This window comes from Phaseolus vulgaris, chromosome 8 (genome assembly GCF_051622355.1).
Source record: "Phaseolus vulgaris cultivar YP4 chromosome 8, ASM5162235v1, whole genome shotgun sequence".
In the NCBI taxonomy this organism is placed as follows: domain Eukaryota; kingdom Viridiplantae; phylum Streptophyta; class Magnoliopsida; order Fabales; family Fabaceae; genus Phaseolus; species Phaseolus vulgaris.
Window position 1 is genome coordinate 20,842,168 of NC_143505.1, and position 27,745 is coordinate 20,869,912.

Genomic DNA, 27,745 nt, shown 5'->3' on the forward strand with positions numbered 1-27,745 from the left:
ACCTTTCTAAACAATATTTATTTAAAACTTGGCTTTGCCCTTCATGGTATGGTCTTTGGGCTTTTGTGGGCTTTGGCCTTCTTGGGCTTGGGCTTGGGCTTTATCTTTTGCAAAGATTAACAAGAAAAACTTTAAATGTGAAGGCGAATGATCTTGTTCTTCATTATAAAAAGCCACCTTTAGTTGACTCTCATCATACTCCCCGAGTTGGAGAGAATTCGCCCACGAATTCTGAATCCTTGCATATAACAAAGTCAGTTTACTTTTACAATCAAAAGTGTAAGAAAAAGGAATACATGACTTAGCAGATGGAACCAAAGGGATTGCAGAAAAGGAGGTCCTACAAATCGACCAAGTTGGAAAAATGTGTTTGGGAATGATGATATTTTTGGGAAAAAGACCTCTTAAATGGTGAAACCCATTAGGAGGTATGAAAAAATCATCCCTAACATATTTTAACCAAGGTGGTGTTGAAATAGGAACCTTGGGTAATGAAAAAGATAAAGAAGAAGAAGACCTTGGAGGGTCCATTTGAGGTATAGCACGAGTCAACATGATGGATTTAGAGGAGAAAATGGTGTGACTCGGTGTAGTACTTACTTCTTTTTCTTTCTCATTTTCTCTTTTAGTTTTCATTTTTATTTGGTCCTCATGAACCTCTTTGGGAGAGAGGGGTTTTAATATAACCTTGCGCCCTAGGAAGGAAAAAGACATTGTATTGGATAGGCCATCATGTAAAACATGTCTATCATATTGCCAAGGCCTTCCTAAAAGAAGATGAGAAGCTTCCATGGGCACAACATCACATAAAACCTCATCTTTATACTTTCCTATAGCAAAGTTAATGAGGACTTGTTTATTCACCATGATTTCACCTACTTCACTAAGCCATTGTAATTTGTAGGGCTTGGTATGAGAGATAGTGGGTAAGGCTAACTTCTCCACAACTCTTGTACTAGCCACATTAGTGCAACTTCCCCCATCAATAATCAAGGAACATAACTTGTTGTTGATAAGACATCGGGTGTGAAAAATATTTTCTCTTTGAGTATCATTCAAAGATTTTGGAATTGTGCCCAACATACGTCTTACCATCAATAAGTCACCTTCACAAGGACTTTCACTCTCATTTTCACTTGATGGTCTAGAAGGTGAAGAATGCCTAGGTGAATTGGAATCATGCTCACTAACTACAATGCCTTCATGCATGTACATACTTCGTTTAGAAGAGCAATTAGCAGCAATGTGACCATATCCCAAACATTTAAAACACTTTTGACTAGACGATTTAATTGGGGATTTAGGCCTAGAAGTAGATGGCGTAGGATCCTTGGGTTTGAAAGAAGAATCTTTGGAAGGATGTTTAGAAAAAGAATTTTTGTTTCTCGAAGACTTGGAGTAGTATCCATCATTGGAAGCATTTTTGAAAGAGTTTTTCTTAGCAAGTTGGGCTTCCACCTTCATTGCAAGATGAACTAAAGAGCCCAATGATGAATACTCTTGTAACTCAACAATGTCTTGAATATCCTTCCTAAGACCACTCACAAACCTAGCAACCATGGCTTCTTCACTTTCTTCTAATTCAATTTTAAGCACAAGCGTCTCAAGCTCCTTATAATATTCATCCACATTTAGCGTGCCTTGTTGAAACCGTTGGAGTCTCAACATGAGGTCTTTCCTAAAATGTGGGGGCACAAACCTAGCGCGCATATGATCCTTTAAAGAGTTCCAAGAGTCCACGGGAGGACCCTTGTGATAGATAATGTCCTTTACAATTCCATGCCACCATTTCATGGCATAATCACTAAACTCTAGGGTGGCTAGCTTGAGCTTATGCTCATCTTGGATCTCATGGATCTCAAAAATTTGTTCACACTTAGCCTCCCAATCTAAATATACATTTGGATCACTAGAACCATTAAAACAAGGTAGCTTGACCGAAGGAAGCTTGGACTTTGCATCATGATAGAAGTCATTGCCGTAGTGAATTCTTTCCCCTTGGTGATGATGTCTTTGTCCATGGACTTGGGGTGGAGGTCTCCTTCTCCTATGCTCATCTTCACGGCCAACATCATTTGAAGAAGCTCTTGAAGATGGTCTATGAGAATGATGTCCATCATGGATAGAAGGAGATGGTCTAGCTTGTTGGACCTCCATCTTTTGCATTTTCTCCTCCAACCGTCTAATTGTTCTTTGAGCTTCATGTAATTCACCAAGAATTGAAGCTTTGGAAGGAGAATTCTGCTTGTAGGATGCATCACTTGAAAATCCAGCCATTTGTAATTAAAAACAGCAAACACACAAAACAGCAAACAAGTTAAAAAAAAGTAGCAAAAACAGTGAGCTTTGCAATTGAAACTGCCAAAGTGAAATGAGGTAGAAAAAGAGATCACTCTCAAAAAAATAATGTTCTTGCACCAATCTGATCTTGAGGCCTTGGAATCCTCAAATGAAATATGTCAAAGCAAGCACACCAATCTCAAGAGCAACCACCACAAAACCAATGAAACAATAAAGACAAACAAGAAAAGGTATAAGCAAGGAAAGGTAATTGCAAAAGGAAAACTATGTGTAAGACAAACTCAAAGAGTAAGAATGAAAGACAAGCAAGAAAATAAAGAACTCAATGAGAAAGTAAGCACACAAAAGAATACTTAAGGAAAAGCACTAGAGTAGATGAAGAAAACAAAAAAAATTAGCTACTGGAAATTTTTTTTTTTAAAAGGCAAACTGTGCTTGATATTCACTGATTTAACTGGAATGATGTAGAGCGAACTGGATTATGAAATTTAAACCACAGAAACTTCAAGATGTTAACTCAATAATGCCACTGGAATCAATTAAAAACAGTAAGCCAATTGAGAGAAATAAATTTTTCAAAATCGCTGCCAGATTACCGTATTTTTTTCGGCAGAATTGTACACTTTTTTTATTTTATTTATCATTTTTTGTGTACTTCGTATTTTTGAATGATTCTTTTTTCTATTCTTTTATAACACTTTGAATATCTCAAATCCAGAATTTCATAATTTTCTAGTAAGTAAATCAATTGCAATAAGGAAAAACAGTAAGCACTTTTTCAGAAACAGAGGAATCCTAATAGGAAAAAAAACAGGATGATGAACTAGCAAAGACATAATAGAAAATGATGTATTAGAACTTGTATAGGTCTAGAATACAAGTATGAACTCAATTCTAAAAAGAAAATGCACAAAGGATCAACATCAATTCAGAAAATTATATGACACTAAAGCAAGAAACAATCAAAAACAATAAAAGTACTACTAGAAGTAATGACAATTATGGAATAACATGACTAAGACAAAACTTGACATGATTACAAAATTAAAAGACATATCACAAGATGTATCAACAAGTGAAAGGAAGCTTAAGGTAAACTCTAGGAAGGATAATGCCATTCCAAAAGAGCAACCATACTCATAAGAATTATGAGTGCCATAAACCTTTTCACAAGCACTTGGTGTAAAAGAAAAACAGCAAGAATACTCAATTAAAATTCTAAAACAGAAACTTAAATTGCAAGAAAATTAAAGAGCTCTTGAAATTAAAGTGCACACAACTCAACAATTAAGCAAGAAGAACCTAAGACTCATGATACCACATGATATGATTCCAATAGCAAGATATAGATGATTCTTTGACATTTTATGGAATCAACTTGAGTTGGAGAATGAATAGGCACTTTTAATAGAAATGGATCAATGTTCTATGTTTCAAGAACTCACCAAACACCAAACTCATATGGAAGACCCATTTCTTGCCAATTGAACCGATTAAATTGAACAAGAAAGTAAATGAACCGATTGAAACTCTAAAGAAAGCAATTGAACCGAACAAAACATGAAAAGGAGCTACTGAACTGAATTAAAACAGTAAGAAATTGAAAAGAACCGAACCAAAGTGCAAGAAAAGGAAGATGAACCGAATAAAAGAAACTACACTTGTTTTAGAGTTCATATGGACATGGAAATGGAAGAACTAAATGGAGAAGAGAGGAAACTTATGTGGATGAAGAACTTGGTTGATGAACACGCCACTTGAAGTGTGATTGCTCCAAGATAAGTGTGAATTGCCGCCACTTGAGGGAACCAAGGCTCTCAAGATGAGACTAGGAAGAGGAGAAATCAAATCTCACTCACTCAATCACCAAATTAGGAGAGTTTCTTTACTACAAATTCCAAATCTGCATTTTACAAAGAGAGCACCTCTATTTATACCCTAAGGTGCTGAAAAGTAAGCTACACAAATTCAAAAAAACTCCCTCCTAAAAAGCTTCTAGAATTTGCGCCTAAAACAAAGCATGAGGAAGGTGTGATCCCTTCTCTCACTTTGGCACCTCCTTATTTACTCCTACACCTATCTACTAACACACCCCCCCTAAGACTCTTAACTAAAGACTAAAAGATGCTTTAACAATAGAGGTTTCTAATGTTTCCCTCTAAGCACCTTTCTAAACAATATTTATTTAAAACTTGGCTTTGCCCTTCATGGGATGGTCTTTGGGCTTTTGTGGGCTTTGGCCTTCTTGGGCTTTGGCTTGGGCTTTATCTTTTGCAAAGATTAACAAGAAAAACTTTAAATGTGAAGGCGAATGATCTTGTTCTTCATTATAAAAAGCCACCTTTAGTTGATTCTCATCAGCTACCATTACATGCAGTTTGGCCTACCAAGAGTATCTACAATTTTCCACACAAGGTCATTTTACTTATCTTGTTTCTAACAAAATAGTCTTATAATCAAGACCTTTGTTTAAAATGTGTTGTTTCCTTGTTAGTTATAGGTGAAAATCTATACAATAAACCTGCAAGTTGTTAAATCGAAAATCTATGTCCACATTGTATCTGCTCAATGACCTACTTTTATGGTACACAACCTTATTCAGTTCATAAAAAATCAGAGTTTGGCTTGTGAATTTCTAGAACATGCCGTATGGTTTTGGTAGCCTAATCCTCAAACTGACCCCAAACTTGAACATTCCTAATCTATACAACAACATTAATGTAACATCAAACCGAACTACAACCAAACACCAAAGTGGAATCAAATATTAGCTAGAGAAAAGGGAAACTATTACAAGATAAGTTAAATACTTCAACTCATGTGATATTAGAATAAAAATAGAACATTTTAGGACAGACAAATTTGGTTTATAATGAAGAGTTCATTTCAAAAAACGAGGAATATCAACCAACTACAAAAACCTTCCCCCGCACGCTAGAAATAACGACCAAGTAAAGTACCAAGCACAATTTGTTTTAATCAACCATTGACTTTCTCACGAGGAATGATACATGAACACCTACACAACAGTGTATGGACCTAGTTGACACTCTTCATTTCTCTGTATCTCTCTTCTAGTCGGTATTATCCATTATCTCTTTTCTCTCTTTTATCCCTTTCTATCTCTAGGTGTATAACAAGATTTAAGTGTCCTTGTTTTGTCCATGCTCATTTTCCTTTTCTTATCAACAACTTCCTCTCCTCGGTCATAGTAAAACATCATAAATAAAAAATTGAAATCATAGTTCTGATTAACTATCACGTTAAATGATGAAGCAATTAAGAGTATAATAAACATACAAATAGAGTTCATGTTGATAGGCCATATTAGTTAGGATTTTCTAATATGCAATACTAAAGTTACACTTAATCATCTCCTGCTCCCCTCCACATTTCATCTTCTCTATCTTATCCAACCACTCATTCTCATATAGCACCTCCTTCTGCAAAATAAATAAATAAATAAATACATTCACACAAAAATTGATCAAAATATCAACCAAAAGCACTACAAGTTTCTAAAAAAATGGGAACGGAACCAAAAAAGTTTCAAAAATATGGAAACACATAAGATTTCGGAACTACCTCAATGGTAAAAGGAGAAGCTTTGGCACGGAAACAAGTTTCGAAAAAAATGGGAAACACATTAGTTTTCGGAACTACCTCAATGATGGAAGGAAAAACTTCAACGCGCAGAATGGTGGATGGAGAAGCTTCAACGCAACGGAAGAATTCAAAAAAATTTATTGTTTGAGAATAGATAGTGAAATAAGTTAAAACACTTATTATGTCAGTTGAAATAAAACAATGACATATTAATAATTTATTATGACGGTTCTACCTAAAACAAACATAATAAATACTTATTATATTAGTTTTAATTTTAACCGTCATAATAAATTTCAGGATTATTAAAAAGTCACCGCATCATTTTTTTATGACAGATAAACTACATCCTTCATCGTAAATTGTCATTAATTTTTATTTTTTAGTAATAATCTAATATACAAACTAAACTAATTGTATCTATCTAAATAATTAGCGCTTGTTGAATCATAGGTTTTTTTATCTTAACTATGTATCTAATTAATATGATAAGTAATTAAATTTTATTACGAATTATGTCGTTATTATTTTATTTCTGACAATTTCATGTAAGCATTTTAGAAAATAACTATAACTAATCCAATAGATTTTAATTGTATAATTATATTTGTGCATTACACGTGATAACATACTGATCATAGAATAAAATTATGGTTAAAATATTATTTTCTATTCAAGTATTATTGTGTGATGTTTGTTAGCAACATTGAGCAAGGATCAAATTGACTAGTGTTTGCAGTGTACTTTAAAATTTGAGATCTTTAGAATCATTTTAAGATTTAAAAAATAAATATTATTTATCTATTTTAAAAAAATAATGTTAAAGATAAAATTAATGATTTCAAATTTTGAAAAAAAATAAGGAAAAAATATTTCATAAGGATTACAGCTAAAATTCTCTCATCTTATTACCAAATAACATATTTCGTTATATAGTAAAATAATAATGTGTTATATAAAAATCAAAATGATAAAATTGATTTTATTAAAATAATAGAATTTTCTAAAAGAAAATTTTAACTCATTTACTTTATCTTTTACTGATTATGAATTCTAACAAGATTATGTAAAATTCTAACAAACTTTTTTTTTCTAGAATGTCAATTTGTTCTCGAATTGTGCAATGCAAATTTAAGAAAATTAAACACTACTACTATATGATAGATATTTTAAATTAAATAAAAATAATATTATATATTAATTAATGTTATTTTTTAATTGAACAACTTTATCCTTTAATAAAAATTAGTTTATATATTTAATAAAATAAGTAATTTAACAACTTCTCTTTATTTTAAAATAATTAAATAAATTTTCATTTCAGAAATAAACTCCCATTATTTTTTAAATATCATTTTTATAAAATTATATTTTTTTAAAAAAATTATAACAAAAAAGGTTTTTGCAACAACTTTTTTCTTCTCCGTTTTATATTAAAAAGTTTTATTTAAAGTAAAAAAAAGCTAACATATCCGTGGATCCATTATTTCCCATTACACTAAAACCTATAATTAATAGTGAAAGTGTAATTATTTTCTAGTCAAGAGCATAACAGTCGGAGTTTCACGATTCGATTGTGACTCAAACCACCTAACATCCGTCACAGAGTAATTGTTATTATAAGTGACAATGAAGTAAGAAATAAAGCTAAATTGGTAATGTAGGATTGCAATTAACAAAAAGAGATCAACTTTACTAACAATTTTGCTCTATAGTTGCACGTCTTGAAGTAATAAGAATTTTATTTGTCTTTGCTGCTTTTAAAATATCAAACTTCAAATTAATGTTAAAAAGTGATTTCTTAAGTGTTTCAATAAATAAGAAATCTTTGTACAACAATCTACCAGATCAAAATTTAACCATGTGTTTAGTTAACAAAAAAAAGATTTGTATGCCCTTAAACAAGCTAGAGCTTGGTATGACGACTAAGCAATTTGCTTCTTGAAAATGATTTTTTAAGAGAAAAGGTTGATACAACCTTATTTTGAAAACGACACAAAGAATTTCATTATTATACAAATTTATGTAAATGACATCACTTTTCGTGCTACTAATAAGAGCTAGTGCAAGGAATTTTTTAAATTAATGTTGGGAAAATTTAAAATTAGTATAATGGGGAAACTCAAGTTCTTCATAGGGATTCAAATCAAACAGTAGGAAAAGAGCATTGTTAACCACCTCTAACAAAAGTACATTAAGTAATGTTGAAGAAGTTTAACATGTTAGGTGCAAAGCCTATGAAGACTCCTATGCACACGTCTACTCCTTTAGATAAGGATGAAAGTGGTAAGAAAGTATAGTAAACGATTTATTGAGGTTTGATTAGTTCATTATTTTATCTTACTGCTAGTAGAACTAACATTATACATAGTGTTTATCTGTGTGTAAGATTTCAGTCAAATCCAATAAAGTCTCGTTTAGAAGTTGTTAAAAGGATCTTTCGGTACCTTGTTGGGTCTACTAATCTGTGTTTGTGTTATAAGAAAAATGAAAGCTTCATATTAAAAGGATTTTATGACAGAAATGGAGCCTATTTGATTTCTTGGTCAAACCAAAAACAAAATTTCATAATTCTATTAACCATAGAGACGAATTACATTCCAATTGCTACTTATATATTCTTTGGGTAAAGTATCAAGTGAAAGATTACTCCAATTTTGAAAACAATATACCAATATATTGTGACAACGCTAGTGCAATCAACCTATCCAAGTATATTGAAGTAAGATATCACTTCATTCGTGATTATGTCCAAAAAAGTGTTTTTGAACTCAAGTTTGTTAAGACAAATCACTAATGGGTGAATATTTTCAAAATGGCTCTACAGGTAGAACACTTTAATTTCATTAGAGAAAATTTAAATATGAAAATTTTACAGATGTCACCTGACTAAACGATGTGATTATTTGTGTAGTATTAATATATTTGTTGACTTTGTACAATTAAATTATCAGACGATAGTCATCTAACACAATAAATGAACTTCTACAAAAGAGAAGATAATTGTCATACACGAAGAAGATAGTTTCAGCTTAAGGGAAGATTACATTCTTCATCCTTTAGTCTTAACTCATATTTTGATGATCCTTAAAGGGGAAAAGATATGATATTTAACAAGTGCTATAAAGATAAAGTTTTGAGGCAAAGCACATGAAAGGAAAGAAGAATAGGAGAAATCCAAGAAAAATATGAAATAAGCTAAGGAGAGCTTAGTTGAAGATTCCTAAAAGTTAAACAAAAAAACGAATGTATGTTGATGTTGATCCTTGGTAAGGAATCAGGGTCTAATGTAAGTTTATGAGTCATTTAAGAGTCACAATTTGACGTCAAGTTAATTTGTAATATTTGTTTATGTTGTTAAATCTATAAGAAAATTTTTAGATTTCAAATACATAATCCGTAAAGAAATGGAGAGACTTCAAAACTTTTTGTACACAAGAGTATCTTTATGCAAAATTTAAAGAATACTTACCATATTAGTGGGGAATTATATATAGTCACATGAGGATTGATTGTAATTAAGTTGACATTGACATGTTAGTTTTGTTTAGTTTACCCTCTTAGTTTCATATAAGTTATGTAATTGTAGATTTTTTTAATATATATCTTATTTGCATTACAAAATAAAATAATAGTTGCTCATTAATGAAAAAATTTGAATGATGCACCATTCATTAATAATGATCTAAATATTAGATTTGACTGACTAAATTTAGTTTAAAAAAATTCATTTTAGTTCATTAAAATTAATACTTATGAATTATAATAGTGTTTTTAAGTTCATGGAACTAAAGAACCTTTTTTTTAAAACCAGAATTATCTTAAATTAGAAGGACTACAAATGTAATTACAATATTAAAAAAATTAGAAACAATATGATAATATATATAACAGTATGTTGTCTGGAGTGTCTGCGATGACACTCCATATGCTCAATTTAGTTTAAGCTTCAAGTGAGAGATAATTTATGATATGTATTTAATTACCTTTGATCTTAGGGTGTTCACCTATTTATAGTAAGGGTGTTGATGAGACCTTGATTGATAGAGCACCCACTGAGCTAGCCCAATCTTTCAGAAGGATGACCAGGAGCATAACACAGGATCCAAGGCTAAATCAGTCTCAGTCTATAGCCAGTGACTCAAAGCCTCTTATTCCTCAGAGGATTACTGTGAGCATAACCCACATGATTGGACTTGAGCATCAGTATTTTCCCCTGCTTTTTAGGATTTAACTAACATAAATTGGGCTTGTGCCAAAACCCACATTTTGACCTAGCTTTTAGAATAGGTCTCCATGTGTCGTCGCTTCCCCCATGTGCTCACTTTTGACCTAGTTTCTATAAGACTCATCCATGTGTGCGGGCACCTTGTGGCTAAACCTGGATTCTAGAAGCCTTTTGTCATGTGCCACCCATTCCCTTCCTCTCTTGCTCACCAAGGCACCAAAAGCTATAAATAGAGTGTCTTGCCTCTTATAATTCACATTGAATGAATAGTAAATAAACTCTGCTTGAGTGAAATCTTGTGTGTTCTAAAAGTTCTCTGACTCATATATTGACAGAGATGGTTGCAAGTGACGACTCACTTACTCACTCATTCCCTTCTCCAAGTGGCATGAATCAACTCCATTTCTCCATTCCATAAGCTTCTTTATCTCTTTCCTTCTTTTCCTTTCATTATTCTTTCCTTTGCTATTCCTTTATCTTCCATTTCAATTTGGTCTTTTCATTATCTTTTGTGTTGTTAATTTTCGTGTTCATCAGCTTTAGTGTGTGTTTTTTTCTCTATGCTCTTTTGAAGAGAACCTTCACACTTATTTAATGATTTGGTTAAATTTGTGTCCAATAACAATCTTCACTAAGTTTCACTTTATCTTGCTAATTCCAATTTTAATCCAAGTGAAAACATAAAATCATGTGTAATAGCAAATCAACTCAGATAAGTGTTGGATTTTCTAGTCTACAAATGATTACATCAATTGTTACTAGGTATCATAAAAAAAAATTGATGCAATTTAGAAACAATTTCACTCCAACTGGTTTGAAAATTTGAAACTTTGTAGCACCACAACAAATAAATTTTTTAGATGGTCTATAAAAAAATTTATATGATAATATAATTGTTTATTTTAACGTCATTTTAACCCTCTCAAATATTTAGAATTAATTTGATGTCACTTTAGAGTGAACTTGACCGATTCTAAGCGTTTCACTTACAACCAATACTTTCTTGAGGTGACTAATATAACTAACACTCTTGTATTGTGTTAAAATAAGCTATCAAATTCAGTTTGGCACATGATTATTTGGTAGACTAACTTAACCCGACTCATTTATTAATAAAATTAAAAAAACGAGTTTAATCAAATTTAATTGAGTTTGATCAATTTTAAAAACAAATGATACTAGAAGTGTGGTATCATGACATCTGGTGGTGGAAAATAAAAAACTCTAGTGTAGAGAGTAAAGAGCCTTATTTTTTTTAACTGTTGGACTGCGTGAGAGTACTGGTTTTAATTTTTTAATTATGTATTGGTGAGTTAGCCCAACTCATCACAAGTTCAATCTAACTCAGTGGATTCTTTATGAGCCATATTTAATTTTGGTTTATGTTTAAATTTGTAACATTTTTTGAATCCAATTCAACTTTAAACCTAGATGATGCTTTCATCCATGTTAGATTTTTAATTGAATTCATCTTGATAGATAAGGAGACAGGATTTGAGACATTAATTGAAGGATAGGATTAGATTCTCTAAAAAGTTCCACAAAAAAGCTTACAAATCTCATGCAGCTAGAGCCTCCAATACAAATAGTAATAAGAACTATGAAGATTATGAAAATTTGAGCTTTGGATTAACAATGGAAAGCATAGAAAAAAGAAAGTGGTTGGTAATAAGATTGTGGTGTTGTTCCCTGTTATAGTAAAGCACCAAATATTTTATAACCATAAATAGTAATAATAAAATAATTTTATAGAAGTGGGTTTTGGAAGCTCCGAAAAGGGTGAGGTTAATGAATTTATTAACCTAACCAATTTATTTGGCTAACCCAGCACACGAGGTGCAGAGTGTTGGAATGGAAAGCGTAACTACTATAACAATTTCAACTGTTATTCACTCGTTTTCATAATGGGCTAATTACTTTAGATGGCAATAAGCAGTGGTTGTGAAGCTAATTTTGTGGCAGAATGCGTGAGTTGCGGTGGTTAACATGAAGTGAAGTTATTCAATGGGTTTGGAAGAGTGGATTTTGTTTGCATGGGTTCAAGAAACGCTTCATGATTGTTTCTTTTATGTTTCTGTTGTGTCGGTCTAAAAGGTTATTAAAGGCAATAATTTTCACTTGTTGGAGGTTGACATTTGCTATGTTTAAGGACCCTTTATATCATTGCTTTGGGGCATTATCTATTCTCTCCAACCCCATGCTAATACCCTAACCTTCCTCTATTATTGCATCACTTCCTCTTTCATTTTCACTCTTCTATCATCTTCTTTTAACAATTTTTTTTTAATTGACAAGTGAAAAAAAAATTAGAAATATTTTAATTCTATTACAAAAATCACCTAAAAAACCCCAACGTACTTCTTTCAATAACAAAAAAAAATATGAACTTACTAAACATCTTAACCAAACAAAAAAGTTTTTAATGGTAAAAATTTTAAGATTTAGATTTTATAAGTTGTTTTTATTAAAATGTGTTAATATCTTATACAATCTAAGAATTAGTTCTAAATTATAAGAATGCAAATATATTTTTATCTTAAAAACAACTCTTTTTCCAAATGGTTAACAGAAAACTATTATTAAAGTGAAGATTTTTTAAAAAACTTTGTATTAAAATAAAAAATTATACTAAAGTCTTGAAAACAAAGTGACTCAATGAAACTCACCTAAATTAAGAAGTTGTGATTAACCTTATAATGAAAATAATCTTATAATTTATATTCAAAATGTTATTTTCAATATATGAAAAAAGTGTGCTAGGAATTTTCTTTCGACAATAAATATAATAAAAAATATATATAAATATGGGTAATTGTCATTTACGGATTTAATTAAATATAAAATTATATCTTTAGGATGAAGAGGCAATCGGTCTCTTTAAGATAGTTTCATATATTAATTTTAATGTGTTAAATATATAAACAAAATAATAGTTTTCAATTAACATTACAAAAATATCATTTGATAAAGACTATTTTACAGAAAAAAGTAATAGTTCCTAATTAATATTAAAAAAAATTATTCAATAAAAAATAATTTAAAATATAAAAATAATTAGATACTATCTTAGACACTTAAAAAATTATTGTATCAGATAATAATTAAATAAAAATTAATTTTAAAGAAAAAATAATTAGTCACTATATTCACCAGATTAGATACTATTTTAGAGATTCAAAAAATTATTGGTATTTAAAGTAGTTTCTATTATTTATAAAATTTGTAAATTAGTTTCTAAATTGATATCTAATTAGGTACCAAAATTTTAACTATTAACTTTAGAATATACAATATTTGGTAGTTGACAGTGAAAACCTTGGTAACTAATTAGATATCAATTTAAAAACTAATTTATAAATTTTATTAATAATATAAACTATTAGATACTAATAATTTCTTTAATGTCTTAAATAGTATCCAATTTAGGGAATCTAATTATTTTTTATCTCTAAATTTTTTTTTATTTCGTGATCTTCTTGTAGTTTTGGTATCTAAAATGATTTTTATTATTAATAAATAATTTTTAAATTGGTATCCAAAGTTTACCAAAATTTAAACTACTAACTTTAGAATTTAATTAGTTGGTAACTAATTAGATACCAATTTAGATATTATTTATTAATAATAGAAATTATTTTAGATACTAATATTTTTTTTAGTCTCTAAAATAATTTCTCATTTAGTCAATATAATGAATAATTATTTTTATATTTAAAATTATTTTTTATTTAATAATTTTCTATTATGTAATAAATAAACATGACAACTAAAATAATATTTTTCTTCAATTTCTATCTAATTTATTTATGGAATAAAGATGCTGGCAAAAGTAGACTTTGGTTTTTAATGAGTCGTGCTTAAAGAAAAATGTACAAGATGTACAATTCATGGCAATGACAAGGTTACATTGTTTACAAAGTGTTTGTTATTAATAAAAAATTATTAAAAAGAACTAATTATATTTCAGAAGATCATCTAAATTTATATTATAAATCAAACTAATTAATCATGTTTCTGAAAATTAATACAAAAGAAAAAATATTATTAAAATAGACTAAATATAGTTATTTTTCAGAAAGTAAAAGAGAGAAATTAATTTAATTTAAAAATCTTTAAAAAAAACTCTTGTAAAAGAAATGACCCTATCTTGTCGATCCATTAATTCACAGTGCTAAATATTATAATACTTTAACAAATTTCATAATCAAGCAAAAAAAAAGTGGATAAATATAAGAATTTGTATCTCTAAATAACCCATATTCTGAAAGAGGAATACTTTTGATGTCGTTATTCGTGAATTAATTACTGGTTTGTGATTTTTGTTTTGAGATGAGGAAAAGGATGTTGTTTGTTTCTTTCACTTTATAAAGCTATGAAGCATAATTAGTGGTGTATAAAAAAGAAAAATAGTTAGTGGTCAAAGTCTAATAGAAAAAGAAAGAAAAGGTAAATTAGAAAATGGATATGAAGACTTAGATGTACGTAAAGTAAAAGTGTAACCACAGACAAATGGGGACCCTTAGCCTTGTAAGGAGAAAAAGTTTAGTAAGAGTGAAGGAGCATACACATTAGTAGCCATGAGTAGTTTCCCATGTGCTATCACAAACCCTAATTACTCACCTTCTATTATAACTGGCCCTATCAACCAAACCACACCCTTCTCTTTTTCTTTTTCTCTCTCTGTTTTCTTTTACCCTTTTAGCTACACATTCATTATTCACTTGTTTCATGCATGTTTTAAGCAAGCACACCACACTGCACTATGCTGTGTGATCTCTCACTTTTGGTTTGCAACAAAACTGAGAACCTTCTTGTACCCTAAAAGGAAAATAAATAAATAAATAAATTCATCATCTCATCATTGTCATAGCTAGGCTCAAGAAAACCTTGCCGCCACAATATGCATCCACATGATTTTGGTGACATGTTAGATTATGTCATCTCTTTTTTAATTGCTTTTAATTTAATTTCAATCACATATAAATCTTATTTTATTTAGTCTTTGAGAGTATAAATGCTTGTTGCTTTAATATTTATTGATAATGTACTTATTACCGAGGCATGAAATAAGTCACATAATCCTTACCGGTAAACTTGCCTTCCAAATTCGAGGATGATTAATCTGAAGAGTCTTGAGAGTGATGTGGCGGTCGAGCTTCCGAAGTTAGTCGTGGCGCTTCATCTCTCAAGACCCCATGGGTTATAAATAGTGGTTTCAACAGTGTCGAGACACTGCGCTACTGTTCTGATATATACTCCGAGACTCGAACATTCCTCGTCCTCCTGAGCTGCTACCTTTCATCTTTCAAAAGGTTAGTCATGTCTTCTTTGTCTCTTCCTACCTCTTCTTCGTTGGCCTCCCGTTCTCCTCGTCCCTTGTGTCCTTCGTCTTCTTCATCTTCGTCTTCATCGTCATCTTCTACTTCCAACTCCTCCGCGACCGAGCTTAACTAGGTGGATCCTAAGGTAACTAGGATCACCTTTGTCTTATGGACCATGAAATCTGTCGCAGATTTTTTGGATAAGGTCCCGATTTTGAAGGCAGATGCTAGACTTAATCTTGTGTCCATTAAGGGTTTAGGATCCCGATTTTCTGAGTTATTACACCTCCCACCTGGCCGAGCCTGTTCTGTAGTATTCACTGATCAGTCGGTCAGGTAACATTTTTTTTTGTTCTTTCACCACTTCATATAAAAACTTCAAAGAAAAATTCTTGAAGGTTATCATCCGATTGGAGGATATGCCATTCTCTTTTGATGAAGTCGGTCGGTCGAGGTTTCCTATGTTCTGAATTAGAAAGCCTCAAAAGTTCAAGGAGTGGCCTCGTCTGACCTCGAGTGCCAAGGATCAAGAGATTCTCTCTCTCTATTTGATAAGCTCCCGAGAAAGCTTCCCACACGGAAGCTGATAGCCATGTACACGTCATAACTCCATTGCCCGATTTTTAAGGGTATGCTAGTTTACTTTTAACCTCGTTCGGACGCCTGGTCTTGAACTGACGCTTTTCTCATTGATGCAGTTATAATAAACAAAGAAGTGCCCCAGCCAAACGACCTGTTCGACACCTTTATGGAGAGGGCTGCTTAACGACGGGGTCATCCGAGCATTAAGGCCCTAGCTGCCAAGAAGAGGCCAATTGTTCGCATTGGTCCTTATGGAAAGGGTAAGAAAAAGGTGAGGGAGGGGGGTAACATCGCTATCACTATCCGCTCCCTGGGCACGATGCTGACACCTCCCCATCCACGTTGTTCTCCCATCGACTTCGATCGATGACTTTAACAGGCCAATCCCCTCTCTTGCTGTCGAGCCTGCTCTGGAAGTTTCGATGTCACCCCTGTCGGTGTTGGGGGTGACTTAAAATTCGCGAAGAGGTCCATATTGGTCTGGTTGCACCGACGTGAGAGCTCATCTGGGTCGTCCCCTCGGACAACCTACTCCAAGGCAGCATCGAAATGATGTGTCAAGCATTCGTCCTGGCCCGCCTAGGCTCCAAGGACCAAAGCCGTCATACCGAAGAGATAATCTGCACGAGCTGGTTGAGGCTTCAGAAAACTTGAAGCAATCTCTTGTGGCCAACACTGCCCACTCGGAGAAGCTTGCTCGGGAGGCGGCCGAGAGGGAGATTGCCTAGGGTTGAGCAACTTAGCTTGAGCAAAGGGAGGCAAAGAAGGCGACCGAGATTGCTCAGCTGAAGAAAGGCCTTGGAGGAGGCGGATAAAGGCCTTGGAACAACTTAATTGAACAAGTTAATTGGTCGGTTCGATTGTATTTGTAGTGCGTGTTTTAAGGTTTCAATAGGATATACCGGTTAAGGCTTCATCCGGACCGAACCGAGTCATGGAGGTGTCGATAAGGTATGCCGGTTAAGGCTACATCCTTGGTAGCACCAAGTTTTTGTGGTGTCGGCAGGATATGCCTAAGGCTACGTCCTTGGCCGCACCAAGTCTTAGTGGTATCGGCAGGGTATGCTGGTTAAGGCTTCATCCAGATCGAACCGAAGTTTTGCGGTATCAACAGGGTATGCCGGATAAGGCTTCACCTAGACCAAACCGAAGTTTTGCGGTATCGGCATGGTATGCCGGTTAAGGCTTCATCCAGACTGAACTGAGGTTTTGCGATATTGGCAGGGTATGTCGGTTAAGGCTTCATCCAGACCGAACTGAGCATTGAAAGATGCATGAATTTGACTTTAAATTGCAAACAGTTGGAGAGAAACGTCGTGTTAAAACTTGTTCGACTGAAAACCCTCCTTAGGGAGAAAACAACCAGGTGAGGAAATAGTGGGTAAGTTTTATTGCTTTTAACTGTAATAAAACTTGAGGTGCATGGCATTCCATGTCATCGGTAAAATTTTTTCCGATAGCCATTCTAGGTGTTATGCCCCCCAGCTGCAACCTCTCGGATTTGGAAGGGTCCTTCCCAGTTGGATTAGAACTTGCCTTCATTCTTCCTCACTTTGCTCCTCATTCGCCATAAAAGACCTCCATTTTGAAAGCTTCTCAGTCGAACCTTCGTGTTGTAGCGCGTTGCCGCCCGAAGCTTGCATGTGGCCTCCCGAATCTTGCTTTTATCACGGAGTTCTTTGATCAGATCCAAGCCAACCGAGAGACTCTCTTGATTCAGAGTCAGGTCAAACAGTTGCCTTCGGATGGAGGGCTCACCTACATACGTTAGGTTGTACGATGTTTCTTGTGTGGACGTATGGGGGGTAGAGCGGTATGCTCACAGGACTTCAAGTAGTTCCTCGGTCCATCGACCTTTCTCCTTTCCTAGTCGCTTCTTCAGCTCGTTTAGGATGACCATGTTTGCAGTCTTGGCCTGTCCATTGGTTTGGGGGTGTTCGACCAAGGTTGTTATTGACTTCATATCAAGGTCCTTGTAGAAAGACTAGAGCCCTCGATTGATGAATTGTCGGCCGTTATCAGTTACTATTTTGTGTGGCATGCCGAACCAGCATACAATACTTCGCTATACCAAATTTTGCACGTTCTTAGTTGAGATGGATGCGAGTCGTTCGGCCTCGATCCATTTGGTGAAGTAGTCAACTCCGATCAGGAGGAATTTTCTTTGACCCTTCCCTCGGACAAAGGGACCAACGATGTCCATCCCCCAAATGGCGAACGGCCATGGGGATGTCATACTATGTAGTGCTTCCGACTTTAGGTGGTGCAATGAACCGAACTCCTGACATTTTGCGCATTTCTTCACAAACTCTGCACAATCTCCCTGGACGGTCGGCTAGTAATAACCGGCTCTAAGGACTTTTGCAACCATTGTCCGTGCGCCCGAGTGGCTGTCGCATATTCCCTCGTGGATTTCTTTGAGGACATACTCAACCTGGTCCTCGGTGATGCATTTCAACAACGACCTTGAGTAACCCCTACAGTAGAGATCCTAGTTCAGCATGGTGTACCTCGAACACTACTGCTTCATAGCTTTCTCTTCTTCTAGCTTGCATGTGTCGTGCTCAAGGTATCGAACGATCAGAGTCATCCAGGTCTTGACCTCGACGTCAGTGATCGCTAGGCATTCAGTTTCGGCCACACTAGGTTGCCTTAGCCAGATTTGCACGACAGACCTGTGGTGGCTCTGAAAGTAGGGGCGCATCCGCTTGACCGTCAGGACTAAGGAAAAAGCCACATTTTTTATCATCTGGTACCTCTTTTGGGCCACATGGAGCATACGACTGCCGAAGTACACTGATCGTTCTTCGTTCTTCACTTCCTGAACCAGCACAGCGTTGACCGCTTCTTCAATTAGCCCCACGATGGGCACCAGTTGTTCTCGAACGAGGGTTGGGGCATAGAGAACTATTGAGAGGATTCTTCTTCTACCTTCGGTCGATCGGATTGTACTTTAGCTTCCTTCCTCACAAGCTTCTAACTCTTCCTTACTCGTCTCACTTCTCGGTCTTCTCGTAGTCCAGACTCGGAAGGTACCTACAGAAGACACTCTGATGCTCAAGTCAGTAAAGGTGTTTGATGCTCGGTTATCAGAGCACTGTAGATGATGACGTACCTGGACCTTAAAATGTGTGTTATTTATATTACCTTTGGTGGACCTTATTGGGTCAGGTTAGATAGTTGGATCACATTTAGGGGTGCATTGCCTAACTCTTAATCGCGGATTAGCTTTACTAATTCTATTTAAGCATAACTAGATTATGAGGTATCGGTCAGCCGTAACTAAAGACCGATACATGTAATCAGTCATATTACAATAAGTTATCATTTCAATATAACCTTTTAAAAAATGTTCAAAACCTTATAATAAAAAAAAACATATGCTTGAACCAAATTCTCGAACCTTTACAAACTTGTCTAAATCTCTCGGTATAAAATTAATAAAAGGTAATCATCATCTTATCTAAACTCAATCCATAATTCAAACAAGTAATATATATAATTAGCAGAAAAAAAATCATAACCAGACAAATCTTATATTGAAGATAGTGAACAATAATTTTGCATCATCACAGATTACATATACCGTATGATGTTTGGCTCCTTAAAAAGACACTGCTTAGCCATGTAAGCCATCACAGAAACATGGACACATGCATCCTCCTATTACCCATTGTTACAAACAACATGGTTGCTAACTAATAACATGAAGTTCATCAGCAATTGGTATGTGATTCGTGCTAACATCTTCCTTCCCTATAAATATTAACCATCTTCTCTTAGATATTTTTTATCAACAAAAAGTTAAATAAAATAAAATGAAATATTTTAGAGATGTTTTAACTAACATACTTTAATGTTGAAGCCTTTAAAGAGCCATAATTGTTGTCTTCCATTAAAGTGATTAAGGATTAGTTTGTTTAATCTTTTATATTATATGACTATTAAAAAATTATTAAATAAAAATTAATTTTAGAGAAAAAAATAATTAAGTAATATATTGATTAAATTAGATATTATTTTAAAGATTAAAAAAAATTATTAGTTTCTATTATTGATAAATATTTTCTAAATTAATATCTAATTAGCTATCAAGATTTAACTACCAATTATTTAGATTCTAAAATTGGTAGTTAAAACATTGATAGCTAATTAAATAACAATTTAGAAATTATTTATCAATAATAAAAATTAATTTAGATATCAATAACTTCTTTAGTCTTTAAAATAAATATTAATTTAATCAATATAACTAGCTTTTATTTTTTATTTTTAAAATTGATTTCTAATTAATGATTTTTTTAATAAATTGAGAAGGATTAGACCAAATATATTACGAACTTATGTAATCCGAGAATATTTAGGTTAGTACATCATATCAAAATACTATGTATTAATGTGTAAAATAATATTTCTAATTATAAATTATTATGCATGATAAATTTTGGGGACACTATGTATAATAGAGAATCTGTATTTGAAATATGTATGAAAATTCGTCGGAAAGTTATAATATACCACAAGTTCTTACCAATTGTGTTATGTGTTAGGAGAAACTCAACACCTAAAATTTATATCGAGATCAATAGTTTGTAATTTAATTAAAAGTGTAATGCTCGTTTAGATACATAACTTATGAAGCTCGGACACTCTTCTTAAATGGTGTGTCGGTGTCTGATACTCGTGTCGGACACCGACACTTGTAAGACACGTATTCGTGAAGTGTCCAATTCAAAAAATATTTGTTAGATTTCAGACAATTCTAGTACGGTTATAACACAATTTTAAAAAGAAAAAATACATTAATTTTCTCAAAATTCATATTTTATTGTATAAATTATTATTATGATTATAAAAATAAGAAACAAATCATTGTGAACCAGTCATGAAAAACATCTTTCGGCTCCAAAAAATAATCTGGAACATACTTGTGCACATAAATCTTTATTGCCAATTTATATAATTCATAATTATATAATATATAGATTTGTGCCCCGTGTCCATATTTTAGAGATTTTACGTATCTCTGTATCCGTGTCAGTGTGTGCTACATAGTAATAACCATTAAATAAATAAATATATTTTTTTTCAAAGAATTGTTTCAATCCATGGATTGACTAAATAAGCATTATTATGTCTTTATTTAATGATTACAAATATTATTAGTTGTGGTGGTTATGGGCTTTGTTTACCCTTTTCGTGTTATCCTTAATTGTGTATTTGATCTAATTAATATATTTGTACATCTTTAAAAAAGAAGGCATTTCTTTTTTCATTTTGTTACATTAATTTAAAGTAAACAATTTTCAGAGTATATTATTTATAGGTATGTGGCATTGCCTAAAAATATAGAAATGAAATAGATTATAAATGACAATAATAACTTTTAAGAAACAAATGGAAAAACGATAGAAAAGTATAACACTTTCTCTTGTGAGACATGCTTTTTGAATAATAATTAAACAATAGAACACTAACTTCTATTGGTTTCCCTAAGGTTCTAATTCTTCAATTTGCAATTATTGAAAATCTGTATATTTCTGGAACAAACTCTGACAATTTCTAATTTGCATATAATTTTGTTCTCTTATTGGTCTAAACAATCATGGTGTTTTGTTAATGAGGTGTTAAATAAATGAACCATTCATTGCTTTTTTTTCCACTCCTCCATGGAACATTTTATTGGGTTCAATATAAGATATTTTGTTGACCAATAAAAACACTGAGATAGTTTTACTTACTTTATGGTCATTCCTTCACTCTATATGTATTAGAATGAACAAATTATAATATGAGTTTTCTTTAATTTATTCTCCATCCACTAAAAAAAATCATTAAATAAAAATTAATTTTAAAGATAAAACATAATTAGTTGTTGTATTGACTAAAATTAAAGACTATTTTAGAGACTAAACAAATTATTAGTTTCTAAATTAGTTAGTATTATTGATAAATATATTATAAATTGGTATCTAATTAACTATCAAGGTTTTTGTTACCAAATTTATAATATAAATAATTGGTAGTTAAAACCTTTGTAACTAATTAGATATAAATTTAGAAACTATTTATCAATAATATAAACTAATTTAGAAACTAATAATTTTATTAGTCTCTAAAATGGTCTCTAATTTACTTAATATAACAACTAATTATTTTTTTATCTCTAAAATTGGTTTTTATTTAATGATTTTCTTGTAATAGTCTTTTATTATACATGAATTAAAAACGAAAGGAATATATATATATATATATTCCTCTAAATTTATTTTTTTATGGATATACACTTTAAATTTTAATTACATCATAATTAATCTTTAAATTTTTATTTCATTTACAAATAGATTTGGCAAACCTTAATTTTGTAAGACATTGACAAAATTGTATACCTCTTTTAGTTAAGTGAAATTTCTCTCTCTAATTTTTCTTCTTTCTTATCTATTTATTTTTTCATCACAATTTTCATTTCTACTAAAATCACATTCTACCTTATAATAACTAGTATGTTAATCAGGTTGTATACTCCAATAAAATTTATTTTTAGTCTTGCAGCATTACAAGCTTGGTCTTGATGAGGAAAAAAATAATAAACTATAATTTCTCTTACTCTGATTGGGTGTTATACCCCTTAAATTGTTTACATTCTCTAAGTTAATAAAGCTAAAATAGGTGGTGCTTAAGGTATTGTTGTATTGCATATTTGAAGTAATGAAGGAGTAGGAATGCATGTTGTGGTAGAAGTAAAAGAGAAGAGATTTTCTAGAACCCAATAAAAGGAAGGACACAGGTATGAGTTTTTTCGAAAGGTAGCAAAAAAGAAAAGTGCAAGGACAATAGGACAAAAAAGAAAGGGAGTGCGATGAAGGAAGAGTGTATGGACTGGTGCAAGAAATTGCAGAATTCAGACACAGCAGGGGAAAAGAAATGGTTTAGTGTGCTTGGACAATATACTTAGCGCAAAGGCCGACCGGATAGATTTATGAATGAGGAATACTGCACAATAACTCAATCTACACTATTGTTTGTTTCAATTTAGGTTAGTCTTTTGATTGTATTTTTTTTTTATTTTGTTTTGTCCTAAGGACTTAGGCTTCATCCAACTAGTGCCTATGATAATATTGAGCAATTTATTTTTCTGTTTCTTGTGTTTATTTTGTTGAAAGGCTTAGTTGGAAAAGCCTAAAGTTTAGGAAGTGAAATGTTTCTAGGGATGTTGTTTGGATTTTGTATCAGGGTTGAAACAACTATGAAATTCTCCCCTTTATTTATTTATTTAATTTTTTAAGGATAAAAAAAATATTAGAATATGTATTTTTTTTAATCTTTCAATTCTTTTTCCTATTAGAAATAAAGTTTAATACTGGTTTAGTCAATTGAAAAAAAGTGATTCTATGAACTAGTTTAACTAATGATTGAAATTTGATTTAGCTATTACTTATACCAACTATTATAATTAAGTTACATTAAGAATTGAGTTGAATATGACCGAATGAATGAGTTGTGCATGTATGAAATCAAGAAGTTGATAGTCCTTTTGTGAATGACTATGTAATGTTGAATGACATTTGTTGATTTGACTAAATTTTTTCGCATATTGCATGCTGAAATAAGAAATACATATGTTGAAATATCATTCAATTAACAGTAAATTTTTAAAAATAAATAAATATTAATGATATTAATTTATATATAATTTACAACCAACTTCCTAATATAATATATAAAATTTACATCAATCTCAACATACAAAATAATATTATTGTATTTTAAAAATGATGAGACTTGATTAAGTCTTAAAAATATTATTTTTTTAAAATTGAAAGATTTAGTTAAACTTTGTAATAATAAAGAGAAAAAAATTAATAGAATAAATAATAATGAAAAAGTAATTAAACCTTATTTTATATATAGAAATCAATAGTTATGTTTATTTATGGTAAATAAGATTCTTTTTGTTAGTGTCTATAGAAACCCAAATGTAATGATCTTTGAATAAAATCTCACCCAATCATTTTGTGCAGTTCTTACATCAAATTATATGTATGGGTATCTATATAAAGCTTCATTTTAATATTATTTATTACACCAACTATATGTGATTAAGTATCAGTTATTTATTGCATAGTACACTCACACGAGATATCTATATGTTGTGGCTTTTTAAATAATTACAGATGTTACTGTGATGTATAAAGGGTTTTAATAAGTTTTTCAAAAATAATTAAAGAATTTAGATAGAAATATAAGATTGGTGTATGCAATATGAAAAAAAAGTGACACAAGAGATTTTGTCTTTAATGATATGTTGAGAATCTGGTATGATATTAAAACTAGAGAAATAATTTTTTTATTGAAATATAAACTATAATAATTTTAAAATTATATTATCTCATTTCACAGTTATAAACTCGTGTTTTTGAATTCATAAATGTAAAAGTAATATTTTTTTTTCTGTAATTTAATTAGTGAGAAAATTGAGGTGGGTAAGTGGTGGTTGGTTGTTATAGAGAAAAGAGAGAAGAGGGAAAGTTTGTAAAGATGCTTTTTCTTCATAAATGGAAGTGTTTCTTACTCTTTCTTCGCTTATTCCTTCAATCTCTCTCCAATCTCTTTCCCTATATTCACGCCGTGCTCACTTCCAAAAGCAAAATCATAACACAATCCACACACAAAACAACACCGTTCCTAGTTTTCTATTAAACCAAACCATTTCCTCTCTTTCTCTCTTCTTCTTTGGTCACAACACACAGAAAAGAACAAAACATGACTGAGTTATCTTTCTCAGACACTTCCACCAAGAAGAATGAGTTATCCAGTAACCTCTTCTCCATCTTCTTCAACTTTTGTTTCTCTGTTGTTTCTCACCCTTTGTACTTCTCCTACTTCATCTTCTTCTTCCCTTACCTCCTCAGGCTCCTCTCTTTCCTCTCCCCTCTCTTCATCACCACGGCCCTTCTCCTTGTGGCCCTTCTCACTTTTACTCCCAACAACCTTGTTCAGGACAAGCGTGGTTCTGAGACTCCTGAGTCCAAGTGGGGTATTCTTCTTTCTGCCTTGCAGTATTTTCTGGCATGGCTTCACTCCAAAGCTGATGAGATGGATGAGGAAATGGGGTTGCTAGGTGAGGTTGAAGCATATCTTGTCATGTTCCAAGCATCAATCTTTGAAGTGTTTGAGCCTAAGTCAGTGGAAGAATTTCCAGAAGGCTTTGAAGCTGTTGATGTTGAGTGCTCAGTTGAAGGAAGAGAAGTTTCTTGTCCAATGGGAGATCTTGAGCCTGGTGCTAAATTGGATGAAAACCTTTTTTCACAACCAAAGTTGGAGTTTCCATCGGAAGATTTGCCTATATTTAGTGCCCGACAGAGTTTTGAACAAGATTGTCCCCAAGAGGAGGAGATACATGTGGAGAACCAAAAAGAAATCTTGGATGAAAACCCAGTTGAGAAAGTTGATAAAGTGGAAGCCACTATGCCAATTGTAGAAGTCAAGTGCCTAGAAAGCTTGTTCCAAGCAAAGGAAGGGTTAGAAGATTTGTCTGGTGAAAAGGAGCAGAAAGAAGAGAAGCCACTGATTGCTGAGTACAATAAAGTTGAAGAAAATAAAGAGAAATTGCCCTTGAGAAGTGGATCCAAAGTGATGAGCAATAGAGACATATACACCAACAAAGTGAGTCCTGTGAGTGATGGGGAATTTGGTTTTGCTGCACCAGGGCTGGTGAAGTCTTTATCACAGAGACTAGAATCAAATGTTGGGAGTCCAGAGAGCAATTGGGTGTACAGTGGAAAAGGCATAGGGAGTAGTCAAGCACTTGGGTCCAATCATGGGAGTTTTGGTTCAATGAGAGTGGAGAAAGAGTGGAGGAGGACCTTGGCTTGCAAGCTTTTTGAGGAAAGGCACAATGCAGATGGGAGTGAAGGAATGGACATGCTTTGGGAGACTTATGAGACAGAGTCCAACAAGGTTCTGCAGAAGAGCAACACCAAGAAAGGGAAGAAGGGTGAGGTTGAGAAAAGTGAGGATGAAGAAGAGGAAGAGGAAGAGGAGGACATGGAGGGTAAGTTGTGCTGCTTACAGGCTCTGAAATTCTCAACAGGGAAGATGAATTTAGGAATGGGGAGACCTAACCTTCTCAAATTCTCCAAGGCCCTCAAAGGCTTTGGATGGTTCAACCATGTTGGCAAGTATGGTAGAAAAAGTAACCATTGAAACTAGTTTTTGCTTTTATTTTTTTGTCACTTTGATAAGACAGAAATTCTGCATTTCTTTCATGATCAGAAGTAAATATTTTGTATGTCAATATAATGTCTTTTCCTTTTCATCTTCTTCATTTTAATTAATTATGGAAGGACTTCATTTGTGCTGTTATGATTATAACCAACTACATGTCTACACAAGTTAGTCTAAAAAAGGTCAACTTGTGAACAAGTTTATTGAATTGTGTTGATAATTGGGAAACAGTTTCATTCTGGAATTTGAAGGGAAGAAGAAGGGGGTGAATTTCATTTTTATATTATGGTTTATATGCATGCAAAGAAAATAACTGCAAACATCAATGAGAAGAGTATATTGTGTACATAGTATGATTTTTAGTTAAAAAAAAAGAGAAAAACCAGGAAAAACTTTGGAGAAAGTTGTTAACAGTGACATCATGGTGAACAATATCTTTTAAGATTTGATCTCTGAGGGAGTCTGGTCACACTCTGATTCATATTGGAAAATTCACTAGACAGAATAAAACTTTTGTTGTTATTGTTTTATTTTTTAAAAAGTGTATCAATTTAAAAAATAATTATTAAAATGAAAAAAAAATGTTTTACCTTTTTTCTCATCTGAATCCAAATTTATCTCTAAACACTTTAAAACAAAGAAACTAAAAAATTCTATACAAATTAAAATTAAATTAGATAAATTAGCTTGTAACTATTTTATATTAGTTTTTTCAAATTTTGATTTTTAATTTATATATAAAATAATTTTAATTATGAAAAAACTTATTTTATGTTTTTTTCTATATGGGATGTTTCACAGGAAATAAATTAGTTTTCCAAAAATTTAAGTTGGATAACATTTTTCTTAAATTTGATTTAAAAATAATAATATTTGGACTTGTTCATATACTACAATCTTAAAATTAGTGACTAAGGTCCTAAAAACCCACTGTTTATGAGCATTTTTCACTAGTGTTTTAGTCAATAATGTTTCTAAATAATGGTTTTTGGTCAAATTTCTTATAAATACGTTCTTGTAGAAGAAATCAAAATCTAACTTTGCGAAATTCAAATAAAAAATTCATTAAAAAATACAATGGTATTTTTACTAAGTCATTAAATGGTTAATGAATTAAAAGATTAAGGTACCAGTAGAACTGACACTCTTAATTGCGGTCCGACGTGACTTGATGAATGACTCAACATTAGTTAATATGTTTATTAGGTCCAATAACAATAAATGGACCACACTAATTATATAAATAAGCACACACTAGTGCATAAACATAAAACAAATGCGGTTATTTCGAATTTATAAATGCGGCTTTATAGCCGCATTTGATCAACACGCACTTGTAAATTAAGAAATATAAATGCGGCTATATAGCCGCATTTATAAATACCATTTACAAGTGTGGTTATTTGCTTTAACCGCACTTGTATATGCCAAATCATTAAAAAAAAATTAAAAATTTTAAAACATCGTCAATCTTGTGTGA

General features: G+C 32.1%; 1 protein-coding gene across 1 annotated transcript; it reads left to right on the forward strand.

The window, feature by feature from the left end:
• Nucleotides 1–24,576: 24,576 nt before the first annotated feature.
• LOC137826401 (acidic leucine-rich nuclear phosphoprotein 32 family B protein) lies at nt 24,577–26,356 on the forward strand. Its single transcript, XM_068632360.2, has one exon. It carries the CDS (start codon nt 24,802–24,804, stop codon nt 26,242–26,244), a length of 1,443 nt encoding a protein of 480 aa, XP_068488461.2. The 5' UTR covers nt 24,577–24,801; the 3' UTR covers nt 26,245–26,356.
• Nucleotides 26,357–27,745: the final 1,389 nt, after the last annotated feature.